At 48.2% G+C, this 26,767-nt stretch overlaps 1 protein-coding gene across 6 annotated transcripts in view; it reads left to right on the forward strand.

The window, feature by feature from the left end:
- Positions 1 to 26,767, forward strand: part of RET (ret proto-oncogene) — a 79,385-nt gene that overhangs the window by 48,204 nt on the left and 4,414 nt on the right. For 2 of the 6 annotated variants that reach the window (XM_053671429.1, XM_053671432.1), the window contains exons 4-18: positions 54 to 295; positions 1,497 to 1,692; positions 3,270 to 3,469; positions 4,825 to 5,083; positions 5,833 to 5,958; positions 6,703 to 6,813; positions 7,374 to 7,496; positions 8,411 to 8,667; positions 12,822 to 12,969; positions 14,400 to 14,507; positions 15,829 to 16,043; positions 16,125 to 16,247; positions 23,683 to 23,753; positions 25,009 to 25,146; positions 26,253 to 26,352. In XM_053671429.1, coding sequence (XP_053527404.1) covers positions 54 to 295; positions 1,497 to 1,692; positions 3,270 to 3,469; positions 4,825 to 5,083; positions 5,833 to 5,958; positions 6,703 to 6,813; positions 7,374 to 7,496; positions 8,411 to 8,667; positions 12,822 to 12,969; positions 14,400 to 14,507; positions 15,829 to 16,043; positions 16,125 to 16,247; positions 23,683 to 23,753; positions 25,009 to 25,146; positions 26,253 to 26,352 — 2,417 coding nt within the window. Of the gene's footprint in view, positions 1 to 53; positions 296 to 1,496; positions 1,693 to 3,269; positions 3,470 to 4,824; positions 5,084 to 5,832; positions 5,959 to 6,702; positions 6,814 to 7,373; positions 7,497 to 8,410; positions 8,668 to 12,821; positions 12,970 to 14,399; positions 14,508 to 15,828; positions 16,044 to 16,124; positions 16,248 to 20,388; positions 20,633 to 23,682; positions 23,754 to 25,008; positions 25,147 to 26,252; positions 26,353 to 26,767 lie in introns of those variants that run through there. The other 4 variants (XM_053671430.1, XM_053671431.1, XM_053671434.1 and 1 more) reach the window with 4 other exon arrangements.

Here is a 26,767-nt window from a genome sequence, read left to right on the forward strand (position 1 = left end):
CATGTCACCAGCCCAGAATCACACTGGCAGTTCCTGGTCTGCTTGGTGTACAGGTGAGAATCTGCCCTTCCACTGCACCTCAGACAGCCTAGAGGTGAGCATGCGCTGGGCCCTGGACCGCGAACACCAAGAGAAGTATGAGCTGGTGGCTGCCTGCACAGTACACTTGGGCACACATGATGAGGATGTAATGGTGCCCTTTCCCGTGACTGTGTATGACGAGGATGACTCACCGCCTACCTTCCTCAAGGGTGATGACACAGCTAGCGCCATAGTGGAGTTCAAGCGGAAGGAGGTACCTGCTCCCACCCCGTGTGCTTGTCCATTGTCTATTGTCTGTCTGTTCAGTGTCTGTCTCTGTCTCTGCCTCTGCCATTTATTCCTTGGTCTATATGGCTGTCTGTCTAGCCATCCAACTATAAGGATGACCGTCCCTCTATTTTTTCATTTGTTGGTTATCTTTCAGGGCTTTCTCCCTGCCTCCAGGGCAAGAGCTCCCAGCTGGCCCCTGACTGGGGAAACCAGGGCCATGGAAGTCCAGCTTGTGTCCCAGCAAACAAACAAGGCTGAGGGCATGCATCTGGGGATACATTGTGCCCTCCAGGAGGTAGAGGATAGCAGCAGGCCAGGAGGATGCTTTCTTCCACCAGTACTCAACTTTCACAGTTGGGCTTTTGAGGCTCCTGGAAGGTAGCCCAGGAGTGGAAAAGTCAGGACTGGAAAATCTGAGGGGTCACCCCCCAACCCAGCCTAGCTCCAACCCTCTCTGGTCACATAAATGGAGTGAACTGCCACCTGCTGGGCCTTAGGCTGTCCTGCAGCAAGCCAGCTGGAGGTAGCAGTGGGAGAGTGGGTAGGTGGTATGCCATCTTTATTTGCCTCTCTGGGTACCCCAGGACTAGGATGGTGAGGATGCCAGTAGGAAAAAAAGCACATCTTATAAGGAAATATCCCTGAGTTTGGCAGGGTTGCCTTGGGGTGACAGCAGGGAACCTGGTTAGCAAAGAGCAGAGGTGCCCTGTGACTTTGCTTAGAACCTTCCTTATAACCATCTCCAGCTTAGTGTAGAGATGCTTGAAGGAAAAAATTCTGAAATATACCTGGGCATGTATCCTGGCTCTGTCATGTATTGCTGAGTGACACTGAGCTAACCCTCCACCCTGTGAGACATCGCTGCCTCAGGAGAAAATGGAGTGCTCACTCTGCTCTGTGGGGAATTGGATGAGGCCTGCCAGCAAAATACCAGGCACCTGCTCTAATGCATCCTTATAGAAAGTCTATAGATACCTATCATACTTGTTACACAGGGTAGGTGTGGCAGAGTGGCCCAAGTAGGATGACTGGGCCAGGCTGGCAAGTGGCCCTATGGAGACTTGATCCCAAGTCAGTCTGTCCCTAGAACCAACTCTGTGAATACCTGGTCTAACCATAGGACTCATGCCCTCTCTCAATCTTATGCTGAAGGAAATCTGACTGGCATCTCCTGTTTTCTGCAGGGCACTGTGGTGGCCACACTGCATGTCTTTGATTCGGATGTGGTGCCATCATCAGGGGAGCTCCTGAGGCGGTACACAAGCACACTGCTCCCTGGAGATGCCTGGGCCCTCCAGACCTTTCGTGTGGAGCACTCACCTAATGAGACCTTGGTCCAGGCCAACGGCAGCCTCATTCGAGCAACTGTGCATGACTACAGTAAGAAGGGCTGAGTGTGGCCTGGCTGGGCCTCCAGGAAACTGGCAGCCCCTGTTCCTGGGCAGGGAAGCAGCTTGTACACACCAATACTTGGCCTGGCCCTCTGAGCCCCAGGGACCTGCTCCTTCCACCTCTGCCCAGCCCATAGTCTCTGCTGGGCTCACCTCAGCCACATTGGTGGGTTTTTACAAGCTGTCCTCTTTCCCTGAACTACACCATGGCTGATCTTGGCAGCACCTTATCACACATCCCCATACTGGCCACACCAGGGCTCACTGCCCACTGCAAACATGTATGTCATTGCCTGAGTCCTTCCTCGGACCTTGGCACCTATTTTGCTGTACCTCAGGTGCCCAAGTGCCTGGGGATTATTGCCATACCCCTCTCCTGCCAGCAGTGCTCTACTAACAGCAGTTGGTGTACAGTAGCAGTTCCACACCCTTGGGCTGGAAGACCCTGAAACAATTGTTCTGTCTGGCTCCTAGAATGTACCTACAGAGCTAGGTACCAGGTGCTGGCAGTGTTCTCCTACAGCATAGGGCATCTTCATTAGCTGTTTGGCTTGCCTCCCTTTCCAGCCTTCCTGCCTATGTTTTCTGTGATCACCTTCCAAATACCTCACTTATACTTGGATCCTTGTCTTGGAATCTGCTTCTGGGGGAATCCAGGTCACTAGTGCATTCACCCCTTTCTACCTGGCCCAATTCTGTGTGTTTCACATACTTCTCTCCACTACCAAGCCTTTGAAGGCCTCCTGCTCTGTGTGGGGGCAAACATCACCCACACCCTGGCATGCTCATTCTGTACTCTGTACCAGAGCCCCCTACCTTCATCTTTCTGTCTCCATGAAGCTAAACCACAGCATTGGCTCATGGCCAATGCACCAAGGTATACAAGATCCAAGGCTGGCGTGGGGGTGGGCTGTGGAGTTCAGGCTCCACTGAAGGCTGCTACTGTTGAGAGTTCTCTGGGGGAACTGGAGGGCCAGCATGTTGTTCCCAGGGCCTCAGTAGTGTTATGTCTTTATGTCTTGTGTGCCTACATATCACACACACAAACACACTCCCAACACACACATACCCCATACACACCAAACACACATACTTCTATACACACACACTTCTACACACATACCTCATACATACATACCCTTATACATATATACCCATACATATTTCCACACAGATACACACATATGCCTCATACACATCATATACATTCCTTCATGCACACACACTCATACATACCACATACATACTCCACACATACACCCCACACATGTACATGCTCCATACATACCCCCACACAGAAACACACATATACCCCACACACAACACACATATACATTACATACACATTACTTCCCAGCTGAGAAGGGCTCTCTGGACTTCCAGCTCAGTACAATAGCTAACATTTAAACAAAGGTTCTAACTTATTGCCAGCTGCTAGATCTTTTATCTGTATACTGTGTGTGTGAAAGTACCTGTTGTCACCCATGTGCACATGTGGGCAGGGCATGCATCTGGGAGTAGACATGCAGTAGCATGGGGCAGTCATCATCATGCCCCCACCCGCAGGGCTGGTTCTCAACCGCAGCCTCCCCATCTCAGAGAGTCGCACCCTGCAGCTGGCTGTGCTGGTCAACGACTCAGACTTCCAGGGCCCAGGGAAGGGCACCCTCCTTCTCCATTTCAACGTGTCTGTGCTGCCAGTCAGCTTGCGCTTGCCCAGTGCCTACTCTTTCACTCTGAACAGGCGGGCTCGCCACTTTGCCCAGGTGAGCTTTCAGCCCACTGCCATCCTGGGAGGGAGGTTGGGGGATGGGGAATCTAGCAGATTGAAGCTAGGCTGGGGGTGGGTGACACTCCATCCCTGAGCTAATAAGTACACAGAGTGGCCTAGAGAGAAGCATGGACACAGGTCCTCTCCCCTCTTGGTATCTTTAAGACATGTTTTGTATTAATGTAAGAGCAAAACCAGGTAAATATACATATGCTAACTTGGAAAGATGGGCCAGGAAGATTAAATGAAAAAGTTTCCAGAAATGTTGGTGTCAAATGGCTCTATATGTTCAAAAACAGAACTTCATCAATGAGAATTTATGAATGATGGTGCCTTCTGCTGGGGGCTGGGGGTAGGTGGGAGACACTTCCACTTTTCTTCTGTAAGCATATTTATACTTGTCAGGAAGATAGTGATTAGAAGTAGAAAAAATAAGAGTAATCAGTATTTATCAAAGAAAATAAGTCAGTATTTAGCATTTTGGTGAAGTTCTTTCTAGAATGTAAGCACGTTTAAAGTTACTTGAAATTACAGCAGGCATATGGTTTAACATGCTGCTTCCTCCTAACAGAGCAGTTGTGGATGTCATGTATAGGGCCACATATTATTGTCTTAGTAGTGATTTCTGTGGTTGGTTCCTCTGACCCCTTCACTTCCAGCAGCCACCTGGATCCAGCACAGGAAGAGGAGGGCATCCTCTTCCTCCTTAGTACATATCCAAACTCCCTGACTTGTCACCACCCTGGGCCTTTCTTGGAAGGAGATATCAAGGATGTCAAGATGTGACAAGGCAGTCCTTCTTTCCCAGGAAAGAGTCAAAGAGTTTTAGCCAAAGTCCCAGGAAGGCCCCTGGCTCTTTATGAGACAGTAACCACTGCACATGATCATGTGGCCAGTTGCAGTCCTTTGATCAGGTTGGTGACCTGGCAGTGGTGGGCCATTCCAGCCACATGCTGTGAGAAAAGGAACGGGTGCTCCCCAGGGCAAAACTGGCTTGGCCAGAAAGTATGGTACATAGGAGAGAGCCGGTCAGACTTTGTGCCTGAATGAGGGAGCCAGTGAGGAATGAGCCAGTGTGTCAGCCTTTCCTTAGAGGGCCAGCCACTAAATCAGGCCTCAGTTTCCTGCTCCTAGAAATGGGTGTATGGTGATATGATGGCCTGGTCAGGGCAGGGCAAGGCCAGGCAGGTAAATGGGGCATGGAGGATGGGGAGTTCAGGGAGTCAGGGGCTGCCATTCTCAGGTGAGCAGGGGACTGTTCTAGGACTCAGACTGTCAGAAGTCCTTTTAGCCAATATCACAAAGCTGTTTAGCCACCCAGCTAAGGCATCCCCTCTGCCCCACACCTAGGTTGGGAAAGTCTCTGTGGAACACTGCCAGGAGTTCACCGGCATCCACGTGCAGTATAAACTGCAGCTCCCTGGTGCCAACTGCAGCGCCCTGGCAGTGGTCACCTCGGTAGAGGATGCCACCGGGACCCTGTTTGTGAATGATACGGAGGCCCTGCAACGGCCTGAATGTACCCAGCTCCAGTACACAGTGGTAGCTGCTGACCGGCTAACCCGCAGGCAGGCCCAGGCCCCCTTGCTTGTCACCATGGAAGGGACATGTGAGTTCCGTGGCCCTAGGGAGGGAGGGTGGGGATGAATGAGACATGATACTGCTTGGGCTTCCCCCCGCCACAGAAGGGACCTAGTCCTTCTCTATCTCCTGGACTGGTGGCTTCCCTGAGCCTGAGTCTCCTTCTCTATAAAATGGAAATAACACTGCATCCTGCATAGCAGAGTTGGAAGGATGACAGAGGGGGTAGCATGAATCAGCTCAACCCAGAAACTACATAGTAAACAGAGCTGATCCCCATCACCACCATCAAAACATCCATACATGCACTTGCTTTGGGGCTGCCAGATAAAACATATAGCATTCTGGTTAAACTTGAATTTCAGGTTTTAAAAAAAAAAGCAATGTTTTGGTGTATGTCCCATGAAACCTCTGCAGTCTTTTGGAAGACAAATTTATAGATATATCAATTAAATATTAGGGACATACTTACACAAAGCAGGTATTCACTGTTTATCTGAAATTCAGGATTAACTCTCTGGTGTCCTTGGCCAGGCCTGGCCATCTAACTTCCTCCCTCCATAGTATCGCAGCCCAATAGCTATACCCCCTTTTTGACTATGGTGCCACCTCCCTCTCCTGGCAGCCCCATTACTCCCTTCACCTGGTGCTGAGTTACTCCCTCCCATTTGTGTTCAACCCACTGGGGCAGCTCAGCAAGTGCTGCCTCTGTCCATGGGTGATGGCTGGAAAATGGGCCCAGGCTTGCCCCTGTGACCTGCTTTCTTCTATTCCTAGATATGGCTGAGGAGCCAGGCTGTCCCCTGTCCTGCGCAGTCAGCAAGAGGCGGTCTGAGTGTGAGGAGTGTGGTGGCCTGGGCTCTCTGACCGGCAGGTGTGAGTGGAGACAGGGAGATGGCAAAGGTAGGCCCCATACAGAGCCAGGGCCATGTGGCCAGGCAATCAAGAGGGATGATAACAAGCAAGTAGAAATGGGGTCTGTGCAGGTCCTTCTCAATCCTTATCTATTCCCCAGAGCTTGACCCCACCATGGCTCTTGATGTGTGGAGGTGGGCATAAGTTCAGGGTATGGTTAGCCTGAGGACATTCAGGCTGTCCATTGCCAACAGAACCAAGGTCCTCAGGGCTGGAATTCCTTTTGGCTTGGGAAGGTCTGGGCCAAAGCTGAGATATGCAGGAAACAGAGAGGCTCTTCCTGGGAGGTCCCAGGCCAGAGAACAGGAAGGACCTAAGCTGGCTTAGGTGTAAAGAACAGCTAACTCCAAGCTGCAACCACCACTATGAGGGTCCCTCCCATGGTGCAACTTTGAGATCGGCCTAGTGTTGTTTGGACTCTTCTGGTCCCCTGGGTGTAAGGCAGGCACAGCACTGGGGCAGCTGGCCCCTCCATCCCTTACCACCCAGGCTGCCCTATGCATTTAGGACCCACAAGCACTTCTCAGGGGTGCCCCTGCTGGTGAGGCTGCATATGTGGTTTTCCTCTGCTCAGGCCTTGGATGGGCAGGGTTAGCCCTCAGGGCCTATGGTACTGCCCTTCTAGCTCTGAAAGTCTGCCCAGGGCTGTGCCCCCTCTAAGCAGTGACCAGCCTACAGTGCATTGCAGGAATGGCACCCACATGTAGCAGTGACCAGCCCACTGTGTTGCAGGTATATCCAGGAACTTCTCCACCTGCTCCCCCAGCATCAGGACCTGCCCCGACGGCCACTGTGATGCTGTGGAGATCAGAAACCACAACATCTGCCCCCAGGACTGCCTCCGTAAGCACCCTGTGTGTGAGCTGGGACAGTGCACAGAGAGGTTGAATGGCAAGAGAGACTTGAACTCCTCCTGCAATTCAGCCAAACCAACCATGTTTCTGGGTTTTATGTGCCTGGCCTTTTCTTAACATTTTATTTAATGAAGAGCTAGCTCCCTCACAAAATATTGGAGCCTGGTGCCCTGACCCACACTTCATTGTCACCATGACTACTCACAGGGGTGCAGCACCTTGCTCCCCCGTCTGCTGGTCACCCCTGCTGCCCCTTCTCTGTTTCTGAAAAGCAGCCATGTGTGGGCCTTAACAAAGGCCCCAGGCAGCCTATGGACTCCTCCTTCCATCCACTGTGACCAGGGAACTGGCTTGGGAACAGGTTATGCTAAGACTCCTGTCTAGATGATCTAGACTTCTGAGCTCATTACCAGTACCCCCACCCCTCAACTTCCCACCCTGGGTGTGAGCAGTTGACATCAGGTGGGGAGGGACCTCTCACACTCTTGTCTGGGTAGTGCTAGCTAGTCAGGTCACTCAACAGGCTAAATATGCTTCCTCTATTACCAGGGGGAGGCAGCATCATTGGTGGGCATGAGCCAGGGGAACGCTGGGGGATTAGAGCCGGCTTTGGTAACTGCAACTGCTTCCCTGAGGAGAAGAAGTGCTTCTGTGAGCCAGAAGACAGCCAGGGTGAGTGGGGCAGGGCCACTTATAGAGCAGGGCTGCCTGTACCTCCTTGCAAGCCAGGGAGGAAAATGCAAAAAAGCAGTTAAAACCCAGGAGACCCTCATCTTTACCTCTGGGTCTCACTTCCCTCATCTTTGCAGATAAGGAGCTGGGTCAGGGCCTCTGTATAGTACCTTATGACCCAAAGGTTCTATGATGTTTGACTGGGAAATTAGTTCTTCCACCAAATAACTCGGTGTCCGCTCAGATTGTCTTTGTGCAGGATCCTTGGCTTGGTCCCTGGCACTGTTCAACTGGGACCTCATTCTCCCAGCCAGAACCTCCAGGTGCTCCTTCTGGGATAACATGTGTGGTGGGCAGCATGGGCCCCACTGAACACATGGGAAGATTTCCTGCCTGAGCCCAGGGACACTTTTCTGGTATTTGAGTTGTCACCGCATGGCCTTAGATCCTGAGCCACTTTCCTTCCCTCCCCACTTTTTATAAAGAAAACACAAAAAATATTGGAAACATAAAAGAAAAATTTTACCTCTCCGTGGCCCTCCAGGTTGAGCTGACTTCAGTGCAGTGACTGGAGGCTGGTGCTGGTGCTGTGGGCACTACTTCTGCTGTGTGGCCCCAGGCAGACTGCTGACACTCTCTGTGTCTCTATTTCCTCTGTAAGAAGGTGATACAGTCTCCAGATAAGGGAAACTTCTCTAACAGTACCTGCCATACAACAAGTGCTGTTGGAGTTTGTAGTTATTCTCATACTTTCATGCCAGCAGCACTTGCCAGGCCACTCATAGTTTGTCACAGCAGCCACTTCCAAGCTGCTATGGGCATGGCAGGCTAGAGAATGGTGCCATGCGGGCTCTTGTTGGGATATGGGGGAAACCTCCTGGAGCATTGTCTCTTAAAGCCACCCCTACCCACAGATCCACTGTGTGATGAGCTCTGCCGTATGGTGATTGCAGTGGCTGTGCTATTCTCCTTCATTATCTCTGTGCTACTCTCCACCTTCTGCATCCACCGCTACCACAAGAATGCCCACAAACCACCCATTGCCTCGGCTGAGATGACTTTCCGTCGGCCAGCCCAGGCTTTCCCGGTCAGCTACTCCTCATCCAGTGCTCGCCGGCCCTCACTGGACTCCGTGGAGAATCAGGTCTCCGTGGATGCCTTCAAGATTCCGGTGAGGTTCCATATCTGGCTGCCAGAGGCCCTGCAGGTGACACTGGCCTCTGGGAGCTAGAGAGGAGGGGGAGGCAAGCAGCTAATGCATGAGCATTCCAGCAGCCACCCTGCCTTCATTGAAATGACATCCAGGGAAGGCAGAAGGCCATGGGGCAGAGAACATGGAATCAGGTAACAGAGTGCAGACTGTTACCTGATGGAGGGTGGGGCACTGAGGGGTGAGCCACCTGTGGGGAGCCAGTCCCCTTGATTCTGTGACTGGCCAGGTGACAGAGTGCCATCCAGACCCACAAGTTGTTGAAGTCCCCCTCTCAGTGGCCACCAGGATCTGTGGCCACCCAGTGTTCTCAGAGCTCCCATCCCATCTAGGTCTCCCCTTGGCCTGCAACACCCCTTAGTCATTCTCACTGGGAACTGTTGGAGGAGCTAGAAACCACATTTTTAAAAATATATATTTTATTGATTATGCTATTACAGTTGTCCCATTTTTTTCTGCCCTTTATTCCCCTCTGCCCTGCAACCCCCCCTCCCAACAGCATCCCCCCCAACCTTAGTTCATGTCCATAGATTGTATATATAAGTTCTTTGGCTTCTCCATTTTCTATACTATTCTAAATCTCTCCCTGTCTATTTTGTACCTACCACTGTACCTTCTTATTCCCTATACCTTTTCCTCCATTCTCTCCCATCACCCTCACCTCTGATAAACCTCCACATGATCTCCATTTCTGTGATTCTGTTCCTATTCTAAATGTTTGTTTAGTTTTTTTTTAGGTTCAGTTGTTGATAGTTGTGAGTTTGTCATTTTACTGCTCATATTTTTTCTCTTTTTTTCTTACATAAATCCATTTAATATTTTATATAATAAGGGCTTGGTGATGATGAACTCCTTTAACTTGACCTTATCTGGGAAGCATTTTATCTGTCCTTCCATTCTAAATGATAGCTTTGCTGGATAATCAAGGTCATAGGTCTTTGTCTTTCATGACTTTGAATACTTCTTTTCAACCCCTTCTTGCCTGTAAAGTTTCTTTTGAGAAATCAGCTGATAGTCTTATGGGAACTCCTTTGTAGGTAACTCTTCTTCTCTTGCTGCTTTTAAGATTCTCTCCTTATGTTTAATCTTGGCTAATGTAATTATGATGTGTATTGATATGTGCTTCCTTGTGTCCAACTTCTTCAGGACTCTGTGAGCTTCCTGGACTTCCTGGAAGTCTATTTCCTTTGCCAGATTGGGGGAGTTCTCCTTCATTATTTTTTGAAATAAGTTTTCTATTTACTGCTCTTCCTCTTCTCCTTCTGGCACCCCTATGATTTGGATGTTGGAATATCTAAAATTGTCCTGGAGGTTCCTCAGCCTTTCCTCATTTTTTTTGAATTTTTATTTCTTTATTCTGTTCTGGTTTAATGTTTATTTCCTCCTTCTGGTCCAAATCATTGATTTCAGTTTTGGTTTCCTTCCCATCACTGTTGACTTCTTGTACATTTCCCTTTATTTCACTTTTCATAGCCTTTACTTCTTCCTCTATTTTGCAACCTGTAAGCATTTCTGTAAGCATCCTGATAGTAGTGTTTTGAATTCTGCATCTGATAGGTTGGCTACCTCTTCATGGCCTAGTTCTATTTTTGGAGTTTTGATCTGTTTTTCAATTTCTGCCATTTTTTTTTGTCTTGGCTCACCTATTACAAAAGTTGTAAAAAGTGGAGTCTTAGGTATTCATGAGGGCAGGATAACCCTGTGTTTTGATGTTGTATGTGGGGGAAGAATAAGTGAGGGAACAGTGCCCCTTGCGGGGCTCTCAGCTGGCTTTGAGTCACCCCCCCTGAATCGCACAAGCAAATTGGGTCCTTCTGGTGTTGATTCCAGGGTGGGTAGGTTTGTGCACATTCTAGGATCCTGTGGGTCTCTCCAATGAACTCTCTCGTGAGGCTGGGAGTTTCTCCTGCTGCCTCAACCCCCACAGATTTCTCCAGTCATAGGTTATGAGGCTATGTTTCTTCATGCTGGAATCCTGGGTTGGTGGTCTGTCTTGCTCCTCAGTTGTTCCTCCCAGTTTATCGGCACACAAATGTGAGACTGCCTGGTCTGTCAGCCACCACCTTGCTGGCCCCAGTCCATCAGCTGCCACCAGCTGCTGCCTTGCCTGCCTTCCCGGTCCTCCAGTTGCCACCTCGCTGCACATCCTCTCCTCCCTACTGCCCATCTCTGCTCCTCCTACTGGTTTGGATGAACGTTTCTTCTCTAATTCCTTGATTGTCAGACTTCCATACAGTTTGATTTTCTTGCAGTTCTGGTTATTTTTTGTTTTCAAATTAGTTGTTGTCCTTCTTTTGGTCGTGTGAAGAAGCAAATGTATTTACCTATGCCTCCATTTTGGCCAGAAGTAGAAACCACATTTTGAGAGAAACTTAGGAAAATACACTCAGAATGGAGGGTACATGGAAACAAGTCCCACCACATGGCTGGGAAGGGAGAGTTCTGTGTTTGTACCTCCAGGCATCTCTAGGCAGGAGCTTCAGTATCCAGCGGTTACATGGCCCTGGCAGTCTCCAGCCAGGGCTGGAAGGTAGCTGGGGTTTGTAGGAGGAGCCTTTCCCCTTAGTGAGGATTTGGGCCATGGTCTTTTGCAGGTGCAGTGGCCACTACGATATTCCTTCCAGCTTTCCTAGTTCAAACCACTTAGCAGATGGAAGGCCTGCAACCCAAGCCAACAGCATCTCAGCTGCCACTGTAGACCTCTGGAATGAGTCATGTGATTCCTTTATATATCCTGGTAGTCACCTCCTGCCCAGAATACAGAGCAACCAAAACACAGCCTGAGACCCAAGAGTCACACTGATCAGCTTTGAGGCCTTAAACGTGTTACTAAACCACTCAGCCTCAGTTTACTCATATATAAAGTAGAGAGAATGATATTTAATATTTTTAAGAGAATCAAATTGGTTACAGCCACATATGCTCAGCATGGTTTCTGTGTAGTAAATGAAGTTATCCAATCCAGTGTGGAGGTGAGGATACCAGGGCAGTGATGATACTGTTGTCAACTCTGACCCTAACTTTGATTTCCTAGGGAACCTGAGGCAACACCAGGATACTTGGTAGCTGGCTGAAAGGTTCTCCTGGCCAGAGGAAGCTGCTTCTGTACCCAAACATCAAACAGCATAGTTTTGGTCATTCAGGGGCAAATATATTCCCAGTGGTGTCATCTCTATGAGTTTGGCAAGCCTGGTAGTGCATATCATGAGCAGCTCCCAGAAGCCATAGCCATGCCCAGCTGCAGGGAGACTTGGAGAGATGGATGCCCAGTTCTGGCATAGGAGGGGAGAGTCCAGACAGGCTTCAGCATCCCAGTAAGAATTCAAGTATACAAGACAAGCAGGGTGCCAGAGAAGGCATCCTAGAGTGGTCTTGAGTATATGGACAAGACTTCAGTAAGAATGCAAGGTGTGTGAAGGGGAGCATGATAAGCAGGTGTATGCAGGTTCAAGATGATGGCCAACTCCATAGGAGGAACAGCCTCTTTCACACAGCTACGTGGAAATTCCTCAGGAGCATAGTAGTACCGGTCCAGAGGCTGCCACACAGGGAAGTTGCCCTAGACACTTCCACTTGTAGGTGTGGATTATGGGCTGGGAGGCAACTTGGGCCACTGGTACCAATTCAGTCTTCTAGGCATCTCTGGAGAGGGCATACCTGGGCTTGGGCTTCAGCCCAGTCAGTGCCTTGTGGGCCTTGTGTCTAAAGCAGACCCAGTGCCAGAAGAATTGGTTCTGACTCCCACAGAAGAAACCATGCTCCTACGTGAGTACCTTTATTGCCTAGTAGTCCCTGAATACCTTGTTTGAGAGACAAGGACATGGGCCCAGGGTAGCCCAGGGTATGTTCAGTAAAACAGGGTACAAGCATCCAGACGCCAGACCAGTCCATGGCAACACCTGCCCTGTCATGGTGGAGACCTGTTGTGGAATGGCACCTTAGGGCCCAACTGTGGGATCCTGCCTTTATCAACATGAATGACTGTTACCTATTGGTTCAAATCATGGTTAGTTCTCTGCAGAGTGGAGCTTGTTCATGGGTCTTGCCTTATTTCTTTTCTTTTATCCTCACCATATGCCTCTCTGCATCTCTTCTTTCCTTCAACCCCAATATAGGAGGATCCAAAGTGGGAATTCCCTCGGAAGAACCTAGTTCTTGGGAAAACTCTGGGAGAAGGAGAATTTGGAAAAGTGGTGGAAGCAACAGCCTTCCGGCTGAAAGGCAAAGCAGGATACATGACTGTGGCTGTGAAGATGCTGAAAGGTACCTGTCCAGGCAGTATACACAGGTAGTCCTGCCATGCACACCTTTGGGAGCCCCAAGGAGAAGATGAAGCCAATATGCTGGCAGCTGTCCTGACACCTGATCAAGAGCCTCCCATGGTTGTTCTTGAGTGGCTGAAGTCTGGGGGCCCCACCTATCTTAGGTGACATGGGTCAGGGTGTTTCCTGAAGGAGGGCAAGGATTTTCATCCCTTAAAACGTTCTAGAGTGGTATATCTTCAATACCAATGTTGGGTGAAGATCTGAGTTTTTAAAAATTTAAGAGCTCTTTTGGTTTTGAATTGATAGTTCTTCCCACCTCACTCTGCCCCATTCATTCATTTCTCTCAGCTAACTGACTGCTGGGTTCCTGGTGAGAAGACCACCTGAGAGGATTGGCCCTAACCCCAGAGTCCCTGGAAGACTGGCCCTCCCCAGTCTTGCCATAAGTGACCAGTTGTGCCACAGGCTTGGCTCTGGGTGGTCACACAAGCACACATTCATGTTTATCCACAGAGACTGGGCAGATGGCCCTCTGCTATGCCTGGGCTCTGGCCCAAGTAGACTGACCCAAAGTCCCAGCAGCAGTGCAGTGGGTGGATGTTGGTTTGTGCACACACGGATTCTAATGCAGCAGTCATGGAGCCACTTATCACTGTGCTTCTGGATGCTTCCCCAGGCCCTCAGATCTTACCCAAGAGAACCCACACCTTAAGAAGGCACAGTGATCTCCCATGTGTGATACAGGGGGTCCTGATTCCTCATGTGCCATCTTCTCTAGAAGCTATCCTCTCACTTTCAGAGAATTCTGCAGCCAAGGTAGGGCATGGCACAGATGGGCAGTGAGCCATGGGACTCTGAGCCAGGAGGACTGTTTAGCCACAGCTTTTCACACAAAAACCTTCCCTCCAGGCTCCTGGTGAGAGGCCAAACCCAGCTCCACCCACTCTCAGGATGCACATCCTCCTCATCGTCAGAGGACTTCTATGAAATCTTGTGATCTTTACCTTTCTCCAGGGCCTTGCCTACAACTGTTGAATGCTTGGTCACTGGGTGTTTGGGGGCATCAGGGAGTCACCTTACCTTTCGAGAAGGAAAAATGAGAGGAGTCTATGAATTCTTGTCTTTGGAAGATGACAATTGCAAGGAAATTACTCTACTTACACATAGCTCAGCCCTGGGAGGCTGTCCATGGAGAGATCCTATTTGTGTGGACTTTGGGTCCTCAGGTTCTTATTCCCCAGAGGTGGAAGAAGCCAACCATCCTATGGGCTGAGAGTAGCCCCAAGCTGTGGAATCCTGGGGTAAGGTGTTTCAGGAGATAATGGATCTTTGCTGAGCTCCAGTGTGTGTTAATGTGACCCTGCATTGTCACAGAAGGGGTTTCCCGGGGGATGGGTTTGCAACCTTCTTTGTTTACATGTATTTCAGAGAATGCCTCTCCAAATGAGCTGCGGGACCTACTGTCAGAATTCAACCTCCTAAAGCAGGTCAACCACCCCAATGTCATCAAGCTGTATGGGGCCTGCAGCCAGGATGGTAAGGATAGCCACAGGATAGCAGCTGCCTGCCACAGGCCAGGAGCTCTGAGCTGCTGCGCTCTTCTTCCTCCCCCTCCCCATCCTCTTCTTCTCTGGCCCTTATTCTCTGTCTTCCTGGAAGAATGATCTATGTCTCTGGCTCCTGGCTAGAGCCTCCTACATCAGCGAGAAGGCTAGAAGGGGCTGCTGCAGGGGTACCTGCATGAGGCCACTGCTCTGGGAGCCATAGGCCTGCTGGGGCTGCCCAAATGTCTCTGGTAACATTCTGGTTGTTAACACCCTGCCCCAGACAAAGAATTCCAAAAATGGATAGTACCTTCTAGGGACCTATGGGGGACCAGCCATGCCATGATCTCTAGGTGACTCCAGCCCTGCATGACAAAGGCATTGTCACTGTTTGTCACATAAGGACACAGGAGACCAGCCACCTAGGGCCTCTCACTGTTTATGCACACATGTGTGTTGCAGGTGTGAGGGGACAGGAAGCCAATAAGGAAAGGACAGGAAGGATACTGGTCCTAGGGTTGCATGTAGGATGGGAACAGAAAGCAGGTGGGCTACGTGCAATCCAAACTCTGCCTCCATCAGTCATTCCCAGGCCATGCTATGGCAGGACCAAGGATACAGAAAGGCTTGACATACTAGCAGCAGGGGTGTACATCCCCAGGAGGCACTGAGTGCAGTAGCCTTCTGCCTTCAGCACTCTGGGATAAGATCATGCTCAACCACCCAGGCAGTGGCTTCACTGGCCTCACTGGGTGGAGAGCAAATGATGTGAGAATGACCTGGGACTCACCGTATTTTGCCGTGACGATGCACCGCTGTGTGTAATGCACACCCACGTTTTTGGCCCAGACTTTCAGGGAAGAAATCTTTGGTTTTAATTTTTTAATTTAATGTTTTATTTATTTATATTTAGATACTTGTTTTTTATCGTAAAGGAATTTTAGCATTTATTTTTGAACATTATGGTATAAGAAATTTTATGTAACAAATAATTACAAAACACAAGAATAGATAAAAGGCATTTCAAGTACTACCCATGTATAATGCACATCTTTATTTTTTCCTCAAAAATTTGGGTAAAACAGTGTGTATTATACATAGGAAAATATGTTAAGTCATGGAGCTGCCCAGAACCCAGACATTTGCCACTCAGAACAGGGCTGTGTCCCTCTGCCTACTTACTGGTAGGGTGCAGAGCTGTCCTGAGAAGGCCTGCATCCTGTCCTTCCTGTTCTGTGGGAGCGCCAGTTGTTTTGACCTCCACCTGCTCAGGGCTTGGCAGGCAGCCAGCCCACAGTCCCCTCTGCCCCCAGGGCCACTGCTTCTCATCGTGGAATATGCCAAGTATGGTTCCCTTCGGGGCTTCCTGCGAGAGAGCCGCAAAGCAGGTCCTGGCTATGTTGGCAGCAGAGGCAGCCACAACTCCAGCTACCTGGACAACCCAGATGAGCGGGCCCTGACCATGGGTGACCTCATCTCCTTCGCTTGGCAGATCTCACGGGGGATGCGGTACCTGGCTGAGATGAAGGTATGTGCTGCCCCGGCCCACACTCCTACTGCCTATGATGGGCCTGGGTTTTAGAGGTCCCTGTTATTATCTCCCTTGCAGCTTGTTCATCGGGACTTAGCAGCCAGAAATGTCTTAGTAGCCGAAGGGCGGAAGATGAAGATTTCGGATTTTGGCCTGTCACGGGATGTGTATGAAGAGGACTCCTATGTGAAAAGGAGCAAGGTACCAGGTTCCAGGTTCTAGGATGTGCTGGCCTGAAGTCCTTGGCTGGGTGGGGATAGTAGTCAGAGTGCCCACAGGATGGAGGCAGGGCCCTTAGAATACGTGGGGAAGATCAAGTGGATTTTTAGAGTATAAACTTCTAGCCCTCATCCCTAAATCCTTCCCTGATCTTAGGTCTCCAAAGACCCAGTTTAGGACTGACCCCTGAGTCTGTTCCTTCTCCTCCTGAGGACCACATCTGCCCTTCCTGAACTCAGCCCTGAGTCTTCTGTTGCTTTTAATCACTATCATTTTTGAAGGTCACCTAATGCTTCAGAAATAGCCATCCTCTTCCCCACAGTGTCCCTTTTCCTTCTACAGAATGAAGGTCACTGTTTCTTTTTTGTGTAATTTAGCTGTTTTCCCAGAGGAGAGTGAAGGGCTTTTCTTTGCAGGAAAGAGTGAAGGTGGAGGTTTTATTACAGGTGGAGGTTCCCATGGAACAGGGGCCTGTGAATCCCTGGCTGGGCAAGTTTGGAAGGTGCAAGGAGGGCCCTAGAGATGGGATCCAGAGATTCATTGTAGCATCCTCAAAAAGCTTTCTCCAAATCTCTGAAGTAGGTGATTGGGCCCCTCTGGGGGAATCTAGTCCATGACATTGGCCAGTTTCCTGTGGCATTTATCTTGGCCCTCTCAGTTCTGTTGTCCACTTAACCCCTCTCCTGCAGCCTCTCTATGACAGACAAGACAGGGCCAGCCCACAATCCATTCAAGTCACAACTGACTTGACATTCAGAACAGATGCTGCTCAACAACAACAACGCTGAAAGTAACTGCATACACTTCAGCTTCACTCTGAGGGGTGGGGCGAAGTCCTTATGTTGCCATGGGCTGTAAAGAGAGTGTTTCATTTTTTCTGGGGTTTCTGTCATGATAGCATATCTCAATGCTGCCAAAGGGGAAATGGAGAGGGGCTACTCCCCACCTTGTGAAGGGATGTGGACAGAGCCTTCCTGTTGTTACACTGATCCTCTAAGAATGCGCTGTGTCACAGAAAAGAGAAACACAAGGAGTCTAAACACAGGGCCCTGGAGAGCACGGGCTGCAGGCAGCATTGTTACAAACATGTACCCCCAAAACAGCCATACTTCATTAAGGACACAAATTCTTTTTTTTTATTACAGATTTTATTTATTTATCTTTATAGGGGAAGGGAAGGAGAGAGGGAGAGAAACATCAATGTATGGTTGCCTTTCGTGTGTCCCCTGCTGGGAACTGGCCTGCAGGGAACTGGCCTGCAACCCAGGCATGTGCTCTGACTGGGAATCAAACCGTGATTGTCTGGTTTGCAGGCCCGCGCTTAATCCGCTGAGCTATACCAGCCAGGGCAGGACATGAATTCTAAAGAATACTTTAAAGAAAAAGTAATTATAATAAATGCTACATTAAAATCCAGTGCACTGATTTTTTTATTGATTTGTGCCTGAAAACTTACCTACTGAAAAGCCATTTATCAATCTGCACTGGGGACACTTCTGATCAGGATGGCAAAATAAGTAAATTATGCTTGCCTCCTCCCACAATCACATCAAGATTACAACTGAATTATAGAACAATATCTCTTCAGAACTATCTGAAGAGACTATAACCAAGAATATAGAGAAATAACCACAGTGAAACTGGTAGGAGAGGTAGAGTTGCAAAATGGGCTTGTGTCACACCCATGTGTAGCAATTAAGAATCAGGAGGGACATCTCAGCTATGGAGATCCCCACTGATATGTAAGGGGTCTCATCCCCACACCAGGTTCTCCAGCTCAGATCACCAGTGCCAGGAAGAAGAACTGCCACAACAAATGACTGTGAAAATCAGTGGGGATTCCTTCCAGGTGAGGCAGAGGGACTGCTGTAGACCCAGGAGTCCTTGTAAAGGGCCCAAGTACAGATTCACTCCCTCATAAACACTAACCTTAAGCTCCAGAAAAAAGATAATAGCTCATAAACTGTCAGTGACAAACAGGAACGAACTGAATTGTCTGGCTTCAGAGAAAGGGTAGGAAGGGCACTTCTCTCCAGGAGCATAGTGCCTGCAAGCATCATTGTTGTTTTATTGAGCCATCCACCAACCCAGCCTACTAGTGCAAACTGGCACAAAGTCCGAGTCTCCATTAACTAGTCTACTATGGTTTCCATCCTGCCCTGATGATTCTCTTATACCCTGCCTGGCCCAAATCTCTTTCAGAGGCTAATCCACACGAGCTGCCAGTCTGTCTTTGCACTGCAGAATTTTCTAAAATCTCTCAAAGGTCCACAAACCCAAATAAGAATCGCCTAGCCTCAATGTGCCCCAAACCTCTTATTATGTGGCCCCAAGCTTGGTAGTAGTGGTAACTGGCCTTGGTTCACAGCATAACCACTCTGAAATGCCTCCAAGCCCAGAATAGGCAGCTACCAACCAAAAGTCATTTTGCAGTTTCTACCAGGTGGCTCCAGGCCAGACACAGTCACCGGCTTACCTTGTCCTGCACTGAAGCCTCTCCAAGAGGCCCCCAAACCTACACACCTGATGGCCGGCTTCATATCACACCAGAACGCCACCAAATTAGCACTACAAACATCATACCCAAAAGGTGAACTCAGCAGGTACCTGAATCTCACTATGGCAAATCTCACTCCTGGGGTAAGTCCCTGCACAGTAGTTTGTCTGCTGTAGTCATGGCCAGTCTTCACAGCTCATCAGCATAAGGGTTATTCCTACCCACTTACATGCCAATGGCAATCAAGGCTCAACTACAATAAGAGAGCACAAAAACCCACACAAAGGACACTCCAAGAGCATGTAGCTCAGGTAAACAGGGAGACTGTACCACAAGGTCCCACAGGACACCTACCACATAAGACCACTCTGTGAAGACTAGGAGACATAGATCTGCCTAATACATAGAAACAAACACAGGGAGGCTGTCAAAACAAGACAGACATGCCAAAAATGAAAGAATGGTGCAAAACTCCAGAACTAAAACTAAACAAATTGGAGGCAAACAATCTACCAGATAGAGTTGAAAACAAGGGTTATAAGGATGCTCAATTGAGCCTAGGGGAAGAATAGATGATCTCAGTGAGAACTTCAACAAAGAAAAAAGAAGCATAAAAGAAGAGAGAAATAATTTAAAAATAGAAGTGAAGAATACCTGAATAACTGAAATGAATATATTAGATGAGGTCAACAGCAAATTAGATTAAGCAAAGGGTTGGATCAGCGATTCTGAAAACAACAGAGCAGAAAGCACCCAATCAGAACAGCAGTCTTAGAGAGAGGGAGAGAGAAGATCTCTCAAAATAAGGCTACTTTAAGGGATGGGACCTCTGGGACAACATCAAGCATAATAACATACACATCATAGTGCTACCAGAAAATGGAGAGAGCTAGTGAATAAGGGATTGAGAACCTATTTGAAAAAATGACTGAAAACTTGCCTAACCTGTTGAAGGAAAAAGACACAGAATTCCAGGAAGCACAGAGAGTCCCAAGTAAGATGAACCCAAAGAGGGCCACACAAAGACACATTTTAATTAAAATACAAAATGTTAAAGACAGAGACAGAATCTTTTTTTAAAAAGCAAGATGAAAGCAGTTAATTACCTACAGGGGAACTCCCATAAGGCTGTCAGCTGCAGTCTCAACAGAAACTTTGTAGGCCAGAAGGGATCGATATGAAATATTCAAAGTGATGAAAAGCAAAACCTACAACTAAGATTTTTCTACCTAGCCAGGCTACCATTAAAAATCAAAGGAGATAAAGATACTCCCAGACAAGAAAAAGCTGAAGGAGTTTATCACCACCAAACCATTATCATGGGGGATATTATAGGGACTTTTTGAAGAATGAGGAGGAGGAGGAGGGAAGGAGGAAGAGGAAAAGAAAAGAAAAAATACAAATAAAAAATCTCACTGACAAAGGCAAACATGTAATAAAAGCAGTGGTTCAACCAACACTAAAGCCATGACAAAGGTTAAAAAGCAAAAGTAGCAAGATTATGTGTAATTAAAATAAATTAAAGGATACATACAAACACACAAAAGAAGTAAAAAATGATAAAAACATAAATATGGAAGGGGTGAGTAATAATAGTAATTATTAAATAATGTGTTCAAATTTAAGTGACCGGGACTTCCGCCAAGATGGGGGCATAGGTGGATGTGCCGTGCCTTCTCATACAACCAAGTTTAGAGACAACTAAATATTAGCAACAGAAAACACAGCCAGAACACGGAAAATTGAACTTTTCGGAAGTCCGTTAACAACAAATTCTTCAGCCTGACCAGTAAGGGGCGAAACCAGCGGCTGGTGAAGCGGGATTGCACAGGAGGTCTCAGTCAGCCGGACTCAGGCGCGGAATCCAGATGCGCAGAATCCAGGTACAGGGTTGGACCTAGTGAGCAACCGAGCGAGCCACCAGGCGAGCTACCACGGGGGAGACAGCAGGAGAGCGGTGCTGCGTGTTGACTGTGGTCGCGCATTTGTGTGCGGGCTGACAGGCGAGGGAGTGGGCGGTTGGACCCGGGCCCAGCGGGGCGGGGGGCGGGTCCCCATGGCTGGCGGCGCTGGAGGGCGCCGCCATTTTCCCGCTCTGACCCCACCTCCACATACAGCGTCATAACCCAGCGACTCTGAGTGGCCCGGCCCAGGTGAACCACCTGAGACACTAATCCTCACCCAGCTGTGAGAAACAGCAGAGGGGGTCGCCATTTCCCCGCTCTGACCACACCCCCACATACAGCGTCACAACCCAGAGACCTGGGAGTCCAAGGCACCCCTTCTCACACTTAAAGGGCCAGAACAGACCAAAAAATGTCGCAAGATCTCAAAGCCCCAGAGCCCATAGATCTAAGCAAGGAAGAAATAGCAAAACTCTCAGACGCACAGTTTAAAACACTGGTCATCAGGATCCTCACAGAACTGGTTGATTATAGCCACAAATTAGAGAAACATATGAAGGCTAAACTAATGGAAATGAATGGAATTCCACAGGAAACCCATAGCGATGAAAAGGAAACTGGGACTCAAATCAATGGAGTGGACCAGAAGAAAGCAAATAATGGCCAAACAGAAAAGAGTCAAGAAGCAAGAATTCAAAGAAATGAGGAGAGTCTTAGGAACCTCCAGGACATCTTTAAATACTCCAACATCCGAATTATAGGGGTACCAGAAGGGGGAAAGGACCAGCCACCAGTGGAAAACTTATTTGAACAAATAATAAAGGAGAATTTCCCCAATCTGGCAAAGGAAATAAACTTCCAGGAAATCCAGGAAGCTCAGAGAGTACCAAAGAAGTTGGACCCAAGAAGGAACACACCAAGGCACATCATAATTACATTAGGCAAAATTAAAATGAAGGAGAGAATCCTAGAAAGAGCAAGAGCTAAGGGGACAGTCACCTACAAAGGAGTCCCCATCAGACTGTCAGCGGATTTCTCCAAAGAGACCTTACAGGCAAGAAGGGGCTGGAAAGAGGTATTCCAAGTCATGAAATCCAAAGACCTACAACCAAGATTGCTCTATCCAGCAAAACTTTCATTTAGAATGGAAGGACAGATAAAGTGCTTCTCAGATAAGATCAAATTCAAGGAGTTCATCATCACCAAGCCCTTATTATATGAAATGTTAAAGGGACTTATCTAAGAAAAAGAAGTTAAAGAAACATGAACAGTGAAAGGACAACAAACTCACAGTTATTAACAACCACTCCTAAAACCAAAGCAAACTAAAAGGACAGCTAGATCAGGAGTGGAAACATAGAAATGAAGATCTCAAGGAGGGTTAGCAACAGGGGAGTGGGAGGAGGAGAAGGGGGGAGAAGGTACAGAAAATAAGTAGCATAGACAGTAGATAGAAAATACATGGGGGGGCAAGAATAGCATGGGAAATATAGAATCTAAAGGAATTGAGACACATGGTCATAAACTAAAGGGGGGGTAATGATGGGGATGGGCGGGTAGGGTGGAGGGGAATGAAGGGGGGAATAGAACAACTGTAACAGCATAATCAATAAAAAAATAAAAAAAAATTTAAGTGACCATCAACTTCAAATAGACTGCTATAAACATAGCTTGGAACATATGAAGCACATACTAACCACAAACCAAAAATTCAAAAGAGATACAAAAAAGAGAAAGGAATTTAAACACAACGCTAGAAAATTATTAACATGCAAGACAAGTGAGCAAGAGGACAAGAAAGAAACAGAGAACTAAAAAACAATCAGAAAATAATAAAATGGCAATAACTACATACCTGACAGTAATTCGTTTAAATGCAAATGGATTATATGCTCCAAACAAAAAAAACGAATGGATAAAGAAGAGGTGATACATATATGCAATGCAATATTATTTGATCATAAAAAGAATGAAGTCTTAAAACTTGTAACAACATGGATGGACCTAGAGAGTATTGAAGTAAGTAACATATCTTGGACAAAAAGACAAATGCTATATTATTTCACTTACATATAGAATCAAAAAATAAATAAATAAACTAACAAGCAAGACAAGCAAACTCATAACAAGATGATGGTTGCCAAATGGGAGGAGGGTTGAGGGACTGGGTGAAGAGATGAAGGGATTAAGAAATATAAATTGGCAGCTATAGAATAGTTTCTGGGATATAAATTATGTACAGCACAGGAAATATAGTCAATAATATTGTAATAACTATGTATGGTGTCAGATGGGTACTAGAGTTACCAAGAGGATCATTTTGTAAGGTATATAAATGTCTAACCATTATACTGTCCACCTGGAACTAATAAAATATTGAATGCGAACTTTGACTGAAAAATAAAAATTTTTAAAGTTGCATTGGAAATGATTTGTAAGGCCTTACCCCAGTACCTCTATGGTGGGGGGCACTGTTCTAAGAGGATGCTGCAAGGGCCCTGGCATAAAAGGGAAATACCAGCCTAAAGGCATATAAGCAGATTTCTGCTTCTCATAAGAGCCTGCTGTGTGTTAGTTTACATTAGAAGTCTCCCAAAGTCATTCACCCTCGGATATCAGGGTAGATCTTGCTGGATGATGTCCTTGGCCCATTGGTTGGACAGAAACACTCAGGATGCTTCAGAGCTCCCCAGATGTGACCTAGGGGACCTTCCTTGGGCTTGGTATCAACTCCTTGGGTTTCTTCTCAGCAGGAATGTGGTATGTGAAAAGCAAGCCCTGTGTATCAGTGGGCAAGCCAGCTGACTACCTCTGTCATCTCAACCATGCCTAGAAAATCTAGGCTAAATCTCTGGCCTCTCTGAAGCTGTGCTACCATTTGGATACCCAGGAATATTCTGGGTGTCATTACTCAGTACCCCACAGAGCTGGAATCACCTGAAACAGGGCCACTCCTCTCCTCCAGTTCAAAAGGTGTCTGAGCAACATTAATGCCCTTCTTTCACTCCCTTTTTAGGGTCGGATTCCAGTGAAATGGATGGCAATTGAGTCCCTTTTTGATCATATCTATACCACCCAAAGTGATGTGTAAGTGTGGGTTTTGCCTTCCTAGGGTGCAGGTTACATGTGAAAGGGACTATGATATTTGTCTGGGCAGCTCAGCTAAGGAACAGCACAGCCTCTGAGTGACTTTCAGCTCATGCCATCCATCTGCAGTGATCCGCAACAAGGGACCATTGAGCAGATGACTAGGGTTCAGGCAGTAGTTCTGAAAGCCACAGTAGCATTCATGAGAGCAGTGAGCAGTGGCTGCAAATACCCTTCTCTTCCTCCTCTTCTCTTTCCCCTTCCTCTTCCCTCCCTTCTGTGGGAGTCTTAGTGACACCCAGGTCCAGTCAAACAGTTCCCATCCTGTGGGCCTGCGCACGACTGGGCTCAGACAGGGACCCTGGGATTGGTCCCTGCCACAGGTGGGAATGATCTTGAGTAAGTATGAGGCTGCTGTGCCCCAAACTTCTCAAAGACAGGAACCAAAACTCAGTCTTCCAGGTCAAATTACAGACTCCATAATTTTCAAAAACACAACAGATTTGTTTCTTCTAAGTGTTCTGACATCAACAGACATGCATATCTTGGATAATGTGGGCTGTGACAAGGCAGTTCTTATAGTATTAAACTGTTTTCTGATTATGGAAGTTGACTATAAGGCAATCAGAAAATTTAGAGTACAGCATGATGAAGAGGCTGAGTCACTTGGATCCCTAAGTAACTACTGAATGCCTTCATAAGCATGGCCTTCTAGTATTTTCTGTGGTGTGCGGGTATTTCTTTTTATCATTGTAAGTGGGCTCATGTGACAATGCTATTTTGTGCTATGATTTTGTTCCCACTTTACAATTAAATTTCCCTCACAGCTAAGTATTTTTTCAATAGCAGTGAATTTTTTTCTTCTAAGACTTTATGAAAATTTTCAAGCACAAAAAGGTGAAGGAAGTGTAACCGACACCTGGCCGCTTGACCTGGGTCCAGCCTGCATATTGCTGCACTTGCTGGGCTGGGCTGGGCCATCCCCTCAGGGAACCATTGCTCAGTGCCCTCGTTGGTATGGGGACCTTCGGGGAAGCATCACAGCAGCAGGGGCAGGGCAGAGAGAAGGCTATTCCCACTTCCATCCTGCATCAGTTGGTGCAGTGGGATCCAGGCTGAGACCTGTTTTCTTTAGGTGGCAGCAATGGACTCTGGGCTGATGGGTCAGCAGCTGCTGGGAGGATGGATGTCTGAGCTTCTTAGGGGGCATTGCAGGCCTGGTGTAGCCACTCACTGGCTGTCTGACTCCTTGTAGGTGGTCCTTTGGTGTCCTGCTGTGGGAGATTGTGACCCTGGGGGGCAACCCCTACCCTGGGATTCCACCTGAGCGGCTCTTCAACCTTCTGAAGACAGGCTACCGGATGGAGAGGCCTGACAACTGCAGTGAGGAGATGTGAGCAGGCTCTGTGTGGGCCCAGCCTCCCTGATATAGACAACCTGGGTCTGAGAAGGGAAGGGCTTATGCATGCATTCCCTCTCCACTCCTGACCAGCCCTTGGTGCCAGTCTGTGGTGAGCTGGGTGGTGGGTAGTGGCAGGGCAGACATCACAGAACCACCCTTGGACATGGTGGCAGACGCTGGGGATCAAACTCCACTGGGGACTGGGCAGGCTCCCTGTGGGACCTATAAGGATAAGGGGGAGAAGGGCCCAGGGAGGGGTTGTGGGAAGAATGAGATGAACTTCACACTAGAGAGCAGCTGAGCCCAAGGCCACAGACCTGTCCTTTCAGGTCATTTGGGGGAGGGGAAGGTAATTCAGACTGGCCCATGGGGCACTTACTGGGGTGTGCCCAAGTGGAGGTGCAAAGACAGGCAAAGGGTAAGCAGGAGGAGCCTAGACTTCAGCCCAAGGTTGTAAGTTTCACACACAAAGGTTCTCTCAGATGATTCTTGGAGGACAGGTTGCGAACACATAAGAAAGTGGTTGTTTGCATGCAGAGACATGCTGGTCCATATATTCCACAAAGTCTGTGGGCCTTGTGCCTAACTCAGGGCTAAAAGTGAGTGGCACCACCCCACTGGCAGCCTGGATTGGCAGCCAGCCTCCCAGAGCTCCACACACAGCAGCACAGGAGGCCTTGCAGCCAGGATGGGGCCCCATGGAAATGAGGAAGTGATAAATGTATAGGATAGAGGTGTGATTGGCAGAAGTTTTTGTTTCCACATCTAGTTCATCCTTCACAAGAGTTTTAAGGACTGGCATTTCCACTCAGCCACCATAGTGAGCACAACATCTTGTTAGCTGTGTACCTACCAGTGTACCTGAAAGGGACATGAAAACAAATCTCTCTCATGGAAAAGGAAGCTTATGGTACAGACCACCCTGAGCCCCTGATGACCCCTGAGACCCTGGCCCAGCTCAGAGAAAAATGCAGTGATGCAGAAACTGATTTTGGGTTTGGGAACAGAGGCCCCCAGGCCCTGCCACTGCTAGGTATTGCGACTGTGACAGGGTGGTCCTTGCTGGGTTGTAGCCACCTATCTACACTCCCCACCAGGTACAGCCTGATGCTGCAATGCTGGAAGCAGGAGCCGGACAAGAGGCCAGTGTTTGCCGACATCAGCAAAGACCTAGAGAAGATGATGGTTAAGAGAAGAGTGAGTACCTAGAACAGATTCCCAGTGCAGGCTACCTACAAGCTGACCATGGCAGTGGGGTGTGTGTGGTGGGTGGGAAATGGGAGGGGTGGTTTCCAGCCTCAACACAGGTGGTCCCTGTGCAGGCACAGAGCAAGGGTATACAGGGGAAGATAGTCATACTGAGTTCTTGAGGGCACCAGGCTTCTTGGGCTTCTTTTCAAATCATTAGGTCAGGAAGATTCTCAGTTTGGCACTTAGGAAGAGTTCTCAAAAGTCAGGTGTAGGAGGAAGATATCCCAAAGCCAAACAAAATCATGGGAAAGAATAGATGTGAGTGTTCTAACTTCAGATATTCTGAGAGTCCCATCTAGGGTGGGAAGTGACTACGGAGTAGGACACCAGCCCCCTCTAAAAGACTTCTTGCTGTAGCTGC

The sequence above is a fragment of the Artibeus jamaicensis genome, unplaced genomic scaffold (assembly GCF_021234435.1).
Source record: "Artibeus jamaicensis isolate MK-2021 breed Jamaican fruit bat unplaced genomic scaffold, CSHL_Jam_final contig_687, whole genome shotgun sequence".
Classification (NCBI taxonomy): Eukaryota; Metazoa; Chordata; class Mammalia; order Chiroptera; family Phyllostomidae; genus Artibeus; species Artibeus jamaicensis.